The 17,708-nt window shown below is 35.1% G+C and overlaps 1 protein-coding gene across 13 annotated transcripts in view; it reads left to right on the plus strand.

The window, feature by feature from the left end:
* Window positions 1-17,708, plus strand: part of TSGA10 (testis specific 10) — a 105,798-nt gene that overhangs the window by 24,790 nt on the left and 63,300 nt on the right. For 6 of the 13 annotated variants that reach the window (XM_067704198.1, XM_067704190.1, XM_067704197.1 and 3 more), the window contains 6 exons: window positions 4,840-4,905; window positions 5,932-6,099; window positions 6,675-6,830; window positions 12,457-12,627; window positions 12,717-12,794; window positions 13,973-14,124. In XM_067704198.1, coding sequence (XP_067560299.1) covers window positions 6,049-6,099; window positions 6,675-6,830; window positions 12,457-12,627; window positions 12,717-12,794; window positions 13,973-14,124 — 608 coding nt within the window. In that variant the 5' untranslated portion in view covers window positions 4,840-4,905; window positions 5,932-6,048. Of the gene's footprint in view, window positions 1-4,839; window positions 4,906-5,931; window positions 6,100-6,674; window positions 6,831-12,456; window positions 12,628-12,716; window positions 12,795-13,972; window positions 14,125-17,708 lie in introns of those variants that run through there. The other 7 variants (XM_067704193.1, XM_067704191.1, XM_067704194.1 and 4 more) reach the window with 4 other exon arrangements.

Raw genomic sequence — 17,708 nt, forward strand, 5'->3', positions numbered from 1 at the left:
CCTGTTGAAATTTTAAGTGATAACATGTGCTTATTCATCTTGATTTTATTAATCACCAAATTAGTAAATTGTGTCTGTAAGATGGTAGTTTCCCAAAGCTAATTGTTATTACATGTTATTTCATACACATCCTTTTAATATACTCTTGGTAGCATACATAATATAATAAAGCATATATTATTATATAATATAATAAAATAAAAATATATTATTTATTATAATAATTTAATAAAGCATATTATATGGTACTCTTGGTAGCATATGATAAAGCACTTAAATGATCAGGCTATAAACCTAAGTGTTATTGAAGACATTATTTGTTACAGTAATTTGAAACCTAAGAGCCTCGTTAATGAGCACTAGGATGGTATTTGTTTACATACAGTAGCCTCACTTATTTAGAGTGTGTAAAGGATAAGTCTGTATTAATGAAAAGTCTGAATAATGGAATATTTAAATACATGAAGTTTATTACTTTAATATAAGGACACAATCTTCCCGGAGGAAGATTGTGTTGCCTGGAGGAGGTCCTTAGGAGAACTATTTGAGAGAGTAGATAAGAGTGATTTGTTTTTAACTTGCAAATTATTTATCTTGTAATAGTTGTTACCAAAGTATTTGAAGGGTATTTAAAAGTAACTTAACTATTTTAAACATTCTCAACAAACTTTTTTGTTTGTATTGTTTCTTTTTTAATAATAGTTATCATTCATTCACAGTTTAATGGTAAATTGAGTTGTCTTAATTATAAAAATTGTCAAAAAACACTGGATTGATGTTTTATTATGTCTTTCTTGTTTTCTTCTTCAAATTTAAAATTAACAGCACTCCTTCCCAGACTGTGGGAAGCCTAGTTGGCCAAATTCCCATAAAGAGAATGCCTGGTTTAGAAGTCATCAATTTTAAAGGGTTGTTAGGGTCTGTGTTCTAGAGAGAGAGTGAGTACTCTTTGAGGGTGAATCCTCTGCTATCAAAAGGAAGAATTTCAGGAATGCAGAACATCTAAAATAAAAGAGCTAGGATTTACCTAAAACTGAAAATATTAAATTCATAGATGGAAATTCTGCCTAGCTCAGAAAAGAGTGTTTCTAAGAAATAGATATCCATATATATATGATTTGGAATGTTTGGTGTATTCGAGAATTGGAAAGCTATTTGTAGAAGAGGTGGACTGTAGTCTTAGGGTAGAGATAACATTGCTGATGCAGGGAAAACATTGGAAAGTTAATAAAGAGAGGACAAAATGGAAATAGGTCCTTTGTGTTGGTAAAATGCCCTGAAATGAAAACACCAACCTCAGTGAGGGGATGTTCCAGGTAGAATGGGGATTAGAAAGATGCGTGAAAGGTGCTGGGAATGTGAATACCAATGCGTGTTGTTATCATCATGAAGTCATTGGGTGTACAGTTTAGGCATCCAGTCACTGGGGAGAGATTCCTTGTCTGATTTGTGAGATGAGACTTGAAACAAGAGAATTTCTAATTTGAGAGCTGAGAATGTTTGGGTCCCTGTACTATTTGAGATTATTCTTTAGATATGTGGAGGTAGAGTCTGAGGCTAAAACTGCTGTTTGTCTAGAATTGAGATAGTATTAAATTTATTTACTCAGAAGAGTTTACTTTTAGTCATATTTTTAAAGTCCACTGAGTAACTTCTTCCATCATTCATTCCATGAAAATGTTTTGAGGATTTGCTATTGTATTATCTATCACTATGTAACAAGTTACCCCTAAATCTTAATGACTTCAAACAACAAACATTTATATCTCACAGTTTTAAGTGCAGCTTAACTAAGTAGTTCTAGTTCATGGTTTCTCAGGAAATTGTAATCGAGGTGATGGCCAGGCTGCAGTCATGGCTTGATTGGTACTGGAGGATTTGCTGTTAAGATGACTTATTCAGATGGCTCTTGGCTTTTGACAGGAAGCTTAGTTCCTTGACATGTGAACCTCTCCCTAGGTTGTTTGATATATTCTTTTTTTTTAAATATAAGTTTATTTATTTATTTACTTTTGTTTGCATTGGGTCTTCGTTGCTGCGCGTGGGCTTTCTCTAGTTGCGGTGAGCGGGGGCTACTCTTCATTGCGGTGCGTGGGCTTCTCACTGAGGTGGTTTCTCTTGTGGAGTACAGGCTCTAGGCACGCGGGCTTCAGTAGTTGCGGCACACGGGCTCAGTAGTTGTGGTTCTCAGGCTCTAGAGTGCAGGCTCAGTCGTTGTAGCTCGTGGGCTCTAGAGTGCAGGCTCAGTAGTTGTAGTGCACAGGCTTCAGTAGTTGTGGCACGTGGGCTCAGTAGTTGTGGCTTGCAGGCTGTAGAACGCAGGCTCAGTAGTTGTGGCGCACGGGCTTAGTTGCTCTGCGGCATGTGGGATCTTCCCAGACCAGAGCTCAAACCTGTGTCCCCTGCATTGGCAGGCATATTCTTAACCACTGCGCCACCAGGGAAGTCTCTTGATGTATTCTTTATGGCATCTGTCTTCCCATTGGAGCCAGTGATCCAAAAGAGACAACAAGGAAGAATTTCCAGTGCCTGTTATGATCCAGTCTCAAGAGTTACATACCATCACTTCCACCATATCCTGTTCTTTAGAAGTGAGTCACTAAGTATAGACCACACTTAAGGGGCAGAGAAATTAAGCTCCGTCTTTTGAAGGAAAGAGTATCAGAATTTTGGGACATATTTTAAAGCTTCTACAACCGTAAGCCTTCTTTGATCTTTTCTTCTTGAGTTATTATCATTCATGACTTAATGCAGTGTTTCCCAGATTACTGAACGCAAGTTTGTGAAATATGAAGAAACAGAGTTGCAATTTTACCGTTACTATTTCTTCATACAGTTTATATTTTTAATTAACATGGGGCCATTATTGGACTGGATCTCTGGTAGCTCTTGTCATTACTGTTACTTTGTATGTGATTCGGTCAAAAATGCTTCAGAACCTACTATGAGGAAGACAAGGCGTAAAGCCTGTATCAGTTTCTGACCTACACCCCCAACCACACATGCTTATTCCTTCTCTCTCTCCCTGATTCATTTTTCTCTAGCACTTTCCTACTACTTTCCTCCTCCTTCCCTCTGCTGCAGCCACACTGACCTCCTTACTATTCCTTGGAATTTAGCAGACAATCTTTTGCCTTTTGCTATAGCTGAATGTTCTGCCTGGAATATTCTCCCGAATTTTTACATGGTTGACTCCCTCAGTGAGGACTTCCCTGATCACCCCCTTTAAAATTCCAGCCTATTCCTTCATAAACACTCCCAATATTCTTAAGGATATTGCTCTTTTTTTCTAATCTAGTATGTAATTTATTTGTTAGGTTTATTTTTTGTTGTCTATCCAGCTGGAATGTAAGCTGTCCAAAGGCAAGGATCTTTGTCTATTTTATTCCCTTTTTAAAAATCTTAAGTATAGAACAGATGTGAGTACTCATTATATATTTTTGAATGACACAATGACTACCTGATATATACTTTACCTATTATCTTTTATTTTTCTCTTTTCAACGAGAATGTAAGCTCCATGAGGGTAGAGGTTTCTGTCTGTTTTATTCACTGCTATAGCCGGCAAATAACACAATGTCAGACACATAGTAGACACTCATTAAACAATTGTCAAATAAATGAAAGCACTGGGCTGGCATCTTTTCATTTGAGCCAGTTATAAGTTTGTTTTTCAGAGTGGAATAAGCATTAATGTTTTTATCTTTATAAAAGTAATACATATTTTTTTAATAGAAGAGTATAATGAAGAAAATAGTATGTACTGTTAATCACACCTTGCTATACCTAGACATAATCTATCTTGCGCAATTTACTTATTGGTTATGTTCCATCTGTACCTAGGATATGTGTGTATGAATTTATTTTTTACAAGAATGTGTCATACTAGATAAAATTTTTGGCAGTGTGAGTTTTTATACTTAATATATATGGACATCTTTGCACATAATTCAGTATAGATCCATTTTTTTTTAGTGTCTACATAGTAGTACACATTAAAGCATTGAAAAATTATCAAAATTATCCAAAACCATATATAACCTTATCCAAACTGTATGTAAGTTATATTCTATACCATAACACCCCTTAGTATATCATAAACTAAAATATAACTGCCAGAGAAATCTTAGAACTTTGGTCTAAAGAACAAATGAGAAGGAATAATTGCAGAAAATTCAAATTTAAAATATAACAGGAGACATTTGTGATTAGAATAACAAGGGGGAGGTTTACGAATTGAGAAATCCATTAAACTAATATGCCAACTTTTAACAAAGAGATTTACAGCTTTACATAAAAACATAGTCAGTATCCTCCAGGAAGGTACAATCTAGTCATAGACTAGATATATGATTGCAGGTGGCTATACTGTAAGACTTTTAAGACAATGTTATAAAACTGATACAAAAAGTATTTTGTGGGTTGGATTGAACTAAACTATTAAAAGAATTCAGAGGAAAGAGCAATCACTTCTGACTATGGTGACTTGGGAAAACTTATTCTAGTCATTCTTTTGACTCTTCCGCATTATCATCTTCAAAATTATAATTAGTATTAACAGTTTGTTCCAGTTTATGAGGAGCAATTTGACAAAATAAAATCAATTAGTATTTTATACAAAACATTAGACAGTTTAAAGGAACTGCTTCATTTCATTCTAGGTTCTTTTACCATCAAAAGTAGGTAAACATAAGAGTGGATTATCTTTTCTTTCGTAAAGTATTCACTGTCTGCATGTTTTTATTTTTAAGCAGCTCCTGTTTTTGATGCTCTCTTTCCAGTGAAATCAGTTTAAACATTTTACACCTAAATAACAATTTTTTCTGGCTTGTTTTTCAGATTGAACTCATTTGCCAGCAAAATAATATAATAGTATTGGAAGATACAATAAAAAGACTCAGATCTGTAAGTACATTTTTCATAAATATATATTAAGGAATCATTTTTATTCTGTTAGTAGGACAGCAAAAATTGTACATATGTTTTGGCTCTCATGCATTTTGTGAACAGTAAAAAATGTTTGTTTTCTAAAATCAGCACGCTCTGCTTGATGCCCAGGGGTACTCCCATCCGTAAGAGCGATGCTATTCTTGCTCTATTTCATCATTACTTCTTTCTTTCCTAGAGCTGGAGAGAACTTTTGGTTGGTTTTATTAATGCTCTTAGCTGTTACTTGATTAAAATGACGGCTGTGAGTAATTTAATTCTCAAAATGTAAGATGTATTTGTGTACACATTTATTCCTCTTAATAATAAATATTTTAAAGTCAAATGTTGTTACTTAGTTCTGAGTAATATGTTCTCTTTAACAATGTGAAATGAAAATTGCTCTGATTAGACATTTTAGTGTTATCATTTAAAATATTTGAAACATCCTCTCTAAAATATCTGTACTTTTTTCCCAATAAAGTATTGGTAAAATAAATATTGTAAAACAAATGTTTCTAAATATATTAAAGTGAATGGAAATGCACTTGAAAGTATATATACGTATAGAATATCCAGCATTCATTTAATTTATTCATTCATTGAATGATTATTGAACAAAATTGAACGCTATGAACAGGTGCTTTAATAGTAGCATACAAGTTTCTCTAAGCAAATTAATTCCATTTTTAGGATTTGTTACTAGATCTGATACAAGAAACAATTCTGGCCTCTCTGAAATTTCTTTACTATTTTTTCTTCAAATTATTGAGTAAATGTAGGGACATTTTCAGTGAAATAAAAATACACTACATTCAGAAATGCTGGAAAAGAAAGGTGTCTAACTGCTTTTTAAAAAGTATTGATGAATTATTATTTTTTGAATTATTTTCAAAATACCAAATTTATTATTTTTAAGGATCCTGTTTGCTTTCAACTTTCATTTAGAAAATGATGCTATAGTTTAGCTTGAAATAATGGCCTAATTTTTTCCTCCTTGGCAAGATAATTTTAGAGACTGAAAAAGCACAAAATAAATCTCCTTCCAGACTTGATTCCTTTGTCAAAACTTTAGAAGCAGACAGAGAATACTACAAGAGAGAAGCTCAAAATTTGAGAAAGATGATCAGAAGTAGATCTAAAAGCCCAAGACGCCCATCTCCATCTTCCCGGGTAGGTTTTGGAAACTTATAAATACTTTGGAGTTTGTTGCTCAGTGACTTTTATTCTTTGATTTATCTAATCTGGAAATAATTCCTTTTAATTTGGCATGAATTGGTATACCAACGAGGATGGGAGACAGAGCTCTCTTTGATAGCACAGTGGACCGTTGAAATTGGCCTTTATCCCCAGCATTAGTAGTGGTTGGGGGTAATCATACAAATGTGGAGCAATTTGGGATGAAGTTGTTTAAAAGAGAGGCAATTTTTAAACTTTTTTCATCATTTCATTATATCGTCATGTTTGCTTAACTAGAGATCGTGTGCTGCCATCAGTAGCACCTTTCTATCAGTAACACATGTCAAAGAATAATTTCAGATTTCTTTTTTAAAAAATTTTATTGAAGTATAGTTGATTTACAATGTTCTGTTTAATTTCTGCTGTATAGCAAAGTGACTCAGTTATACATATGTATTCTTTTTCATATTCTTTTCCATTTTGGTTTATCACAGGATATTGAATATAGTTCCCTGTGCTCTACAGAAGGACCTTGTTGTTTATTCAGATTTCTTATGTAATAATTGTAGGGTACAAAGTGTGATGTAGAGCTTTTGAAGACAACAAGAGACCGTGAAGAGCTCAAATGCATGCTGGAAAAATATGAGCGTCATTTGGCAGAAATTCAGGGTAATGTCAAGGTTCTCACATCTGAGAGAGACAAGAGCTTTTTTCTGTATGAGCAGGTAAACTTATTTATAAGTAAACAAAATACATAAATACTAACAATTCTAGAGATAGGTAATTCTTTAAGTTCTATGAGAATGCTTAAATCTGTCAATCAAATTAATCTAACATTTGGGAATTGCCTTTGTTCTTATGATATTCTTAATGAAATGTAATGTATTTGTGTATGTGTACACACACACACACACACACACACACACACACACACACACACACACGTTATCCCCGTATCCGAAAAAGCTCATATGCATGCATCGGAATAGTCTGATTTTTGGAATAAGAAATGGGGAAAGTGTTAAATGATAGGGTGTGGTGAGTTCAAGGTAAAAAATTTGGACTTGGGGGTTAAAAAATACAAACACATCACTTTGATGTACTGTCAGTCACTTTAGGAATTGCCATATAATTTAATATAGAGAGTAAAATTAGTTTGTAGTTTATCTCTTTTTAGCTTAAGATTATATAACCCTTATTAATCAAATGGCTTCTTGACTCAACAAATAAACCCCATACATCACCAATATAATTTATTTTAAAAATATCAAATTTTATTAAGAATTACAGCTACTACGTGCAGGGTTCTGGACTTGCTACTCTAAAAGATAGAAAAAATAAACCAGACACTGTTTTATATGTTTGCAATCTAGTTGGGGAGATAAAATATATTATCTTGTATTTACTTTTTGTTACTTTAGCGTAAGTAGTCTAGAAGATACTGTAAGAAATAAAAGAGGTGAGTACTTTTAGTTATGGTTATCAAGATCTTTGCTAGACGATGTGGAGTTTGAGTCCTGAAGGATGAATGGGGTTTCTTTTATCTTGAAAGGGGTAAGAAAGAACATTCCAGACTAAAGGAATGGTATGAAGCAAAGGATAAAGGTGGGAAAGTCAGTACATAAATGGATCAGTTTATGACTAGAATAAAAGTATATGTCAGTGGAGTAAGGGCTTGAGAGGTAGACTAGACTAGAGCAGGAGTCTGAAAACATTTTCTGTAAGGCCCAGATAAGAAATAGCTTGGGCTTTGCAGGCCATGTGACTTCTGACACAGCTATTCAACTCAATTGTTGTAGTGTGAAAGCAGCTACAGATCATATACAAATGAATGAGTTTGGCTGTGTTCCAGTATAATTTATTTATGAACACTGAAATTTGAGTTTCATATTCTTTTTACCTGTTGTGAAATATTCATCTTGTTTTGATTTTTTTTTAACCATTTAAAAATGTAAAAAACATTTTCAGCTTACAGAGTTACAAAAATAGGCAGGCTGGATTTGGCCTGTGAACTATATATAGTTTGCCAATTTCTAGACTACATGGTAGAAGCTGTTCAGAGGGCCCTGTAGGAGGTTTATACTTTGCTTTCTTATAAGCAATGGACAGTCTGTTTGTTTTTTTTTTAAAGTGGAAGAAATATGATGAAATCTACATTTTTACAATTTTAATCTGGTAACAGTTCTTTATTATCTCTTACGTAATCTTTCTATGTTATCATCTTATATAACAATTTCTCCTTCAGGAGATTTGGAGGAGGGGGAAACCATGGACTCTTTTTTTTTTTTTAAATTAATTAATTTATTTGTTTATATTTTTGGCTGCATTGGGTCTTTGTTGCTGAGCGCGGGCTTTCTCTAGTTGCGGTGAGCAGGAGCTACTCTTCATTGCAGTGTGTGGGCTTCTCATTGCTGTGGCTTCTCTTGTTGCTGAGCATGGGCTCTAGGCGTGTGGGCTTCAGTACGTGTGGCATGCATGCTCAGTAGTTGTGGTCCACGGGCTTAGTTGCTCTGTGGCATGTGGGATCTTCCCAGACCAGGGCTCAAACCTGTGTCGCCTGCATTGGCAGGCGGATTCTTAACCACTGCACCACCAGGGAAGTCCCCATGGACTCTTTAGAAGGCTGTTAACAGTAGTCCATGCATGAAGCATTAAGGGACTAACCTAGGGTGTGATCAGTGGAAATAAAGATAGGGACAGATGCAAAAGACACTGAAAAGGAAGACTTAACAAGATTTGATTTTAGCACAAAGGAGGGACAAATGGAGATCACTGAAGTTCTGTTTTGAATGACTGAAGAATTGTGGTAATAGAAAAAGAAACAGGAAAGTCATCAGTGGTTTGAGAGAAAAGATGTGTTTGGTTTCAGAGAGATAGAGTAAGATGATGGCGGTACATCAGGTAGTAACTGCCATCAGGCAGTAAGAAATGTGGGACTGGAGTGGGGAGAGAGGCAAGAGCTGAGTATGTAGATTGAGAAGTCGTCTGTTTTGAGCCTTCAGAATGGATGAAGTTTCTGAATGAGAAAGCTATAAATAGAGTAACAGAGAAGTCAAGATGGAATCTTGGGAAGTTTTATTCAATTGGTAGAGGAACCTTTGAAAGAGATAAAGAAGACAGGAAACTAAGGCAGAACATTGTTATACACCCAAGGAAGGAAGGAATCTCAAGGAGAGTGTTGAAGGCAATGGCAAGTGTTGCCGAAATATCAAGAACAGGAACTGAGAAGAGGCCATTAGATTTGGTGAGGTCATTACGTGAAATTCTGCAGAGTGGTGGGTGTGGGAGTCAGGTTAGACTGGGGAGAGAGAGTGGGAGGTAAGGAACAGTCAAGATGTACAATCCATGGCACTAAAAAAAAAAAGCCTGTCAAAGGAAAAAGAGACATTTGATGGTAAATGGGGCAGCAGGATTTAGTGACAGTTTTTCAAGATATGGGAGTTGTGTGCATGGTTGAAGAAGTAGAGAAAGAGTCAGTGGAGAGGATGATATTCAAAAAAAAGTAGGATGTGAAACAAAAGTAGGATTCAAAAAGTAGGATATGAAATCATCTGTAGATATAGAATAGATTTGGAACCCGAGGATCGTTGTTGAACAAGTGTGTAAAGAGTTTGTTGGGTTGTCAGTAAGGATTGATGGGCCCTTCTGTCAGGGTAAAAGTAGCCAGGACATGGAAATGGCATATGCATTTTGGAGAGAAAGACTGGAACGCTATGATATTTTTTAAACCAGTATTCTACCTGAGTTGTGCTGAATTCAAATTTCACAAAATGGATGGAGTAAACCCACAGCCAACATCATTCTCAATGGTGAAAAACTGAAAGCATTTCCTCTAAGATCAGGAACGAGACAAGGTTGCCCACCCTTGCCACTGTCTTTCAACATAGTTTTGGAAGTTTCAGCCACGGCAATCAGAGAAGAAAAAGAAATAAAAGGAATCCAACTCAGAAAAGAAGAGATAAAACTGTCACTGTTTGCAGATGACATGATACTATACGTAGAGAATCCTAAAGATGCTACCAGAAAACTACTAGAGCTAATCAATGAATTTGGTAAAGTAGCACGATACAAAATTAATGCACAGAAATCTCTTGCATTCCTATACACTAATGATGAAAAATCTGAAAGAGAAGTTAAGGAAACACTCCCATTTACCATTGCAACAAAAAGGTAAAACACCTAGGAATAAACCTACCTATGGAGACAAAAGACCTGTATGCAGAAAACTATGAGACACTGATGAAAGAAATTAAAGATGATACAAATAGGTGGAGAGATATACTATGTTCTTGGATTGGAAGAATCAGCATTGTGAAAATGACTCTACTACCCAAAGCAATCTACAGATTCAATGCAATCCCTATTAAACTGCCAGTGGCATTTTTCACAGAACTAGAACAAAAAATTTCACAATTTGTATGGAAACACAAAAGACAACAGCTAAAGCAATCTTGAGAAAGAAAAACGGAGCTGGAGGAATCAGGCTTCTGGACTTCAGACTATACTACAAAGCTAAAGTAATCAAGACAGTATGGTACTGGCACAAAAACAGAAATATAGATCAATGGAACAGGATAGAAAGCCCAGAGATAAACCCATGCACATATGGTCACCTTATCTTTGATAAAGGAGACAAGACTATACAGCGGAGAAAAGATAGCCTCTTCAATAAGTGGTGCTGGGAAAATTGGACAGCTACATGTACAAGAATGAAATTAGAACAGTTCCTAAAACCATGCACAAAAATAAACTCAAAATGGATTAAAGGCCTAAATGTAAGGCCAGACATTATAAAACTCTTAGAGGAAAACATAAGCAAAACACTCTATGACATAAATCACAGCAAGATCCTTTTTGACCCTCATCCTAGAGAAATGGAAATAACATAAAAGTAAACAAATGGCACCTAATGAAGGTTTTGCACAGCAAAGGAAACCATAAGCAAGACGAAAAGACAACTCTCAGAATGGGAGAGAATATTTGCCAACGAAGCAACTGACAGAGGATTAATCTCCAAAATATACAAGCAGCTCATGCAGCTCAATATCAAAAAAAAAAAAAAAAAAAACCCAATCCAAAAATTGGCAGAAGACCTAAGTAGACATTTCTCTAAAGAAGATATACAGATTGCCAACAAACACGTGAAAGGATGCTCAACATCACTAATCATTAGAGAAATGCAAATCAAAACTACAATGAGGTATCACCTCACAACAGTCAGAATGGCCATCATCAAAAAATCTAGAAACAATAAATGCTGGAGAGGGTGTGGAGAAAAGGGAACCCTCTTGCACTGTTGGTGGGAATGTAAATTGATACAGCCACTATGGAGAACAGTATGGAGGTTCCTTAAAAATCTAAAAGTAGAACTGCCATATGACCCAGCAATCCCACTACTGAGAAAACCGTAATTCAAAAAGAGACATTGTTCATTGCAACACTATTTATGATAGCCAGGACATGGAAGCAACCTAAGTGTCCACTGACAGGTGAATGGATAAAGAAGATGTGGCACATATATACAATGGAATGTTACTCAGCCATAGAAAGAAATGAAATTGAGTTATTTGTAGTGAGGTGGATGGACCTAGAGTCTGTCATACAGAGTGAAGTAAGTCAGAAAGAGAAAAACAAATACCGTATGCTAACACATATATATGGAATCTAAAAAAAAAATTGTTCTGAAGAACCTTGGGACAGGACAGGAATAAAGATGCGGATGTAGAGAATGGACTTGAAGACATGGGGAGGCAGAAGGGTAAGCTGGGACAAAGTGAGAGAGTGGCATGGACATATATACACTAAAATGTAAAATAGATAGCTAGTGGGAAGCAGCTGCATAGCACAGGGAGATCAGCTCAGTGCTTTGTGACCACCTAGAAGGGTGGGATAGGGAGGGTGGGAGGGAGACGCAAGAGGGAGGGGATATGGGGATATATGTATACATATAGCTGTTTCACTTTGTTATACAGCAGAAACTGACACACATTGTAAAGCAATTATCCTCCAAATAAAGATGTTAAAAAAAAAAGTCTAAAAAAAAAATAGATGGAGTACCATATATATTTCTTAGTAAAACACTGTCTCTTTCATTGACTGCTTCCAAATTAATTTTTTTTTTAATTTTTGGCAAAGACATTGTAAACCAAGCTTCTATTTGTAGACATTCATTTACATATGGGGGAATCATTTGCATTTATATGTGTAAACTCATTAAAGAATTATACCATTATCCTGCCACATGCATATTAATATAGGTTTGCATTTTAACTGGCTGGATATAAGATAGCTGTATTTATTTCTGTTCTAAAGCTTGTTAAATAAAAGTCTATCTGTGTATTTAAATAATAGGCACAGGAAGAAATTGCCCGACTTCGACGAGAAATGATGAAAAGCTGTAAATCTCCTAAATCAACAACAGCTCATGCCATCCTCCGGCGGGTGGAGACTGAGAGAGATGTGGCCTTCACTGATTTACGAAGAATGACCACAGAACGAGATAGTCTAAGGGAAAGGCTGAAGGTTTGGAAGAATTTTATCTATACGAGCATTTGTGAGACACCATGCAGTGACATTGAAAGCGCTCTGTTTTTTTTTTGTTTTTTAAACAGATTGCCCAAGAGACAGCATTTAATGAGAAGGCTCACTTGGAACAAAGGATAGAGGAGCTGGAGTGTACAGTTCATAATGTAAAGAAAAATCACTTTTGCACTTTCGGCTATAAACTCTCAGCGGTTCCCCCCTTTCCCCCTTTTCTGTGTTCAGAGAAGTTGGTTTTTTGTTTTTTGTTTTTGTTTTTGTTTTTTTGTGGTACACGGGCCTCTCACTGTTGTGGCCTCTTCCGTTGCGGAGCAAGCCTCCGGACACGCAAGCTCAGCGGCCATGGCTCACAGGCCCAGCTGCTCCGTGGCATGTGGGATCTTCCCAGACCGGGGCACGAATCCATGTCCCCTGCATTGGCAGGCGGACTCTCAACCACTGCGCCACCAGGGAAGCCCCGAGAAGTTGGTTTTTTATGATAGTGTTTGTAATCCTAATATATTTATGGTAGTATGTATGGTGTAAATAGTCACCTTTTCATTATTTATTTCCTTCTAAAAAATGTGAGTGAAGTCTTTTTTTGTGTTAGGTTGCAAAGTGTGTTCTTTTAAATAAACCATTAGGGATGCATTCTAAGGGATTTTAGCAACTTTGTCATCTCCCTGTTTCATTAACGATAACATTGCCAGGGATAGAAAAACTGGCTTATTCTACCTAAAGAGTAGCTAGGGTAGAGAAAATTATAATGAAATGGCAATTAATGAAATGTATTTAAACTGAATTTCATTGTGAAGCATCACCTTTTTACTAATCAAGGATTTGAGATGCTATGAATATATATTTGAAATGTTTTTACTATATAAACAGAATTAAGGGAATTCAACTTTCTTTTAACCAAATTTAATTGATTATATTTCTGAATTCATCTGTTTTATGTTGTTATAATGAGTTTTAGAAAAAGCAGTAGACAGGAGAAAAACATTATTTTTCATAATCCCACTTTATATATGTAATTTGTTAATGCTGAGCAACAAATAAGAAATCCTTTTGCAAATAAGCTGTGTGTGCTATAGTCCAGCTGAACCAGACTGAAAATATAGATATGTATACTGTGATAGGCTTTATGGAAAAGCTGTGCAGTGGCTTGTCTGAGTTCCTGCTCCACGGTCGCCTTGTCCGTACAGCCTCCTGCAACGTTTAAGTCTAATCTGATCATCTCATTGTGTGAATCTTATATACCGGTTTGTACAAAGAGAGGATGTCTCTTTAGGAAGATTACTGAAACGTTTTTAGTGATGGCAGTAACTTTGTCATTCTGCTTGTATAGCTCGATGATGAACGTATGGAACAAATGTCAAATATGACTTTGATGAAGGAAACTATAACCACTGTGGAAAAAGAAATGAAATCACTAGCAAGAAAGGCAATGGATACCGAAAGTGAACTTGGCAGACAAAAAGTAGAGAATAATTCTTTGAGGTAAACTCAATTACCATTAAACAACTAATAGTTTAACTATAAATAATAGCTCTGCTTTTTGTAGTGTATTTTATAGTGATAATTAAGTTATTTGTTGACTTTATTTTCTGAGAGGATTATTATGAAGCAGTCATAGACACCTTAGCAGACATTAAATGATTTCCTGAAGGTCAGTCACAGACTGGGAATGCCACACTTAACTAGTAATCTTAATCTTATATTTGCAGAAGGCCTCAATGTTTAGCTGAAATAACTTTTACACAGCCCTCCTGTGTAAAGAGCATATTTGACTTTGGTATTTCACTGCTTAATTTATTTTTTATTTTATTTATTTAGTTTTGGCTGCATTGGGTCTTTGTTGCTGAACGCAGGCTTTCTCTAGTTGCAGCGAGCGGTAGCTACTCTTCGTTGCGGTGCGTGGGCTTCTCATTGTGGTGGCTTCTCTTGTTGTGGAGCATGGGCTCTAGGGCGTGCGGGCTTCAGTAGTTGTGGCGCGCGGACTCAGTAGTTGTGGGGCACAGGCTTAGTTGATCTGTGGCATGTGGGATCTTCCCAGACCAGGGCTCGAACCCATGTCCCCTGCATTGGCAGGTGGATTCCTAACCACTGCACCACGAGGGAAGCCCTCACTGTTTTATTTACCTTATAACTTTAGTTATGTTCTGGGATCTGAATGATATAAGAAAGCACAAAGCAGCGGTTTGATAGTAGCTTAGGAAAGGGGTAGTTTAGCATGTAATAAAAGCCATAGCAGAGAAATAGGAATATGTAATAGAACTTCTATTAATTGAATGCTACGTACTGTGCTTAGCGCTTCTACATATTGCAGAAAGGTAGCAGAAGATATTCCAATTGAAGCAACCTACAGGCAATAACGTAGGGGAATAAGTGTTTGAAGACCTCCATGTTAGTGCTTTACTTGTAGTATCTATTGATGTGAGAAACATATATTCTACAGATTCAGTAAGGTTGAATTTCAGTGCATCTATGAACATATGAAATATAATAGTTCATATGAGTATGAAGTATATTATTAAATCTACAGATAATATTTGGTTCATATGTGAATTCCCAGAATCCCCTCTTTGGTCTTTCATGGGTCTGTGGTGCATATATTGGAATCACTTGTCAGGACAGAGAGTCACTTAAATTTTTTCCCTTCATTTATTTTTTACTTTCCTGCTTAAAAGGATATTGCAAGCTCAGGTAAAATAAAAATAGTAATAAAATAAGAAGGACAACAAAGAAAACTTTGGAAAATAGAGAAAAGCATACAGGAAAGTTAAATCATCCATGATTCCATAACCCAGGGAAAACTATTATTAATATAGATCATTTTTCTAACCAGAAATAGATCTATCTGTGTGTATAGAAGCTTTCTATGTAATTGATATCATCCTATATTAAGTTATATATTTGGCCAATTTCACTTAATTGTATACCATAAACATTTACACATGTCATTAGAAATTCTTTGAAAGCATTATCATGGTTTATTAAAATATTCTAACAGATAAATGTACAATAAGTTAGAGGTTTTTTTGTATACAGTTTTAACAGTATTATTCAAGTTTAATTGATATATGTACAGTAAACTACACATATTTAAAGTATTCAGTGTGGTAGGTTTTGACATGTGTGTGTACCTGTAAAACTGTCACCACCCTCAAGATAGTGGCTCTATCTATCACTCCACAAAGTCTTCTTGTACTCCTCTAACCTCTCCCCTACCCTGCCCTCTCCAGGCAACCACTGATTTGGCTTCTGTCGTAGAGATTTGTTTGAATTTTCTAAAATGTTGTATAAGTGAAATCATACAGTATATATTCTTTTGTTGGGCTACTTTCACTCAGCATCATTATTCTGAGATTTATCCATGTTGTCACATATAATCAATAGTTTATTCCTTTTTATTACTGAGTAGTATTCCATTGTATGAATATACCACATAAATATTTCAGTTGCTTCCAGTTTAGGGCTATAACAAATAAAACTGTTATGAGTATTCTTATATGGGTCTTTGTATGGACATATGCTTTTATTTCTCTTGGGTAAATACCTAAGACTGAGTCATATGATGGATATATGTTTAACTTTTGAAGAAACCATTAAACTGTTTTCCAGAGTGGCTGTATTATTTCATTTTACATTTGCACCAGCAGTGTGTGAGTGCTAGTTGTTACATATCCTCACCAACACTTGGTATGCAGTATCTTTATAGTTTTAGCCATCCTAATAGGTACGTATTATGGTTTTGATTTGCCTTCTCTAATAACTAGTAATTTTGAACATCTGTTCATGTCCTTATGTGCCATACATATATCTTCTTCAGTGTCTGTTCAGAACTTTTGCACACTTTTATTGAGTTTTTTATAGTATTAAGTCATAAACATCCTCTCTGTATTCTAGATAAAAGTCCTTTGTTAGGTACATATATGTTTGGCAAATATTTTTTTCCCAGTCTATGGCCTGCCTTTTTATTTTCTTAAGTGTCTTTTAAAGAGGAAATGTTTTTGATTTTTGATTAAGCAAAACTTATTGATTTTTAAAAATTTATATCCAGCTTTTGTGTTCTTTTAAAGAAATGGTTGTCAAGCCTAAGATGAGATTTTTCTCCTGTGTTTTCTTCTAGCAGTTTTATAGTTTCAGTTCTTAAATTTAAATCTATGCAAGTTAATTTTTGTATATAGTACAAGGTTCAGTTTTTTTGCATATGGATATCCAATTGTTCCAGCACCATTTGTTGAAAAACTTTCCTTACTTGTCTACACTGAATTGTTTTGTACCTTTGTAGTAAGTCAATTGTCCATATATGTTTAGGTCTGTTTCTTGATTATCTATTTTGTTTGGTGGATCTATATATATCTTGATGCCAATACAACATTCCTGATTCCTTTTTTTTTTTTTTAATCCTCAAATTAGGTAATGTTAGTCCTCCAACTTTGTTCTTTCTCAAAGTTGTTTTGGCTATTCTGGTTCCTTTGCATTTTATTTTAATTTTAGAATTAGCTTCATAGTGTAAACACAAAAGCCTGCTTGGGGATTTGATTGGAATTGGGGAAAAACTCCCACTCATGAACACTTTCCATTTCTTTATTTAGGTCTTTAATTTCCCTCTGCAATGTTTTATACATATAGATCTCTCATTTCTTTTGTAAGATTTATCCCTAAGTATTTCCCATTTTTTGATGCTGTTGTAAGTGGAATTTTAGAATTTCACTGTCTGATTGTTTATTGCTTGTATGTGAAAATATCAATACAATTGTTTTTAAAAAATAAACTTTGCATTATATAACAGTTTTAGATTTACAGAAAAATTGTGAAGATAGTGAAAAGTTCCTACGTACCTCACACCCAATTTCCTCTGTTAATAACATCTTACATTAGTATGGTACATTTGTTAAAATTAATGACTCAACATTGATACACTATAATTAACTAAAGTCTGTAATTTATTCAGATTTCCTTAGTTTTTCCCTAATGTCCTTTTTCTGTTCCAGGATCCCATCCAGGATACCACATTATATTTAGTTGTCATGTCTCCTTAGGCTTCTCTTGGCAGTCTCAGACTTTCCTTGTTTTTG

This window comes from Pseudorca crassidens, chromosome 14 (genome assembly GCF_039906515.1).
Source record: "Pseudorca crassidens isolate mPseCra1 chromosome 14, mPseCra1.hap1, whole genome shotgun sequence".
Taxonomy (NCBI): Eukaryota; Metazoa; Chordata; class Mammalia; order Artiodactyla; family Delphinidae; genus Pseudorca; species Pseudorca crassidens.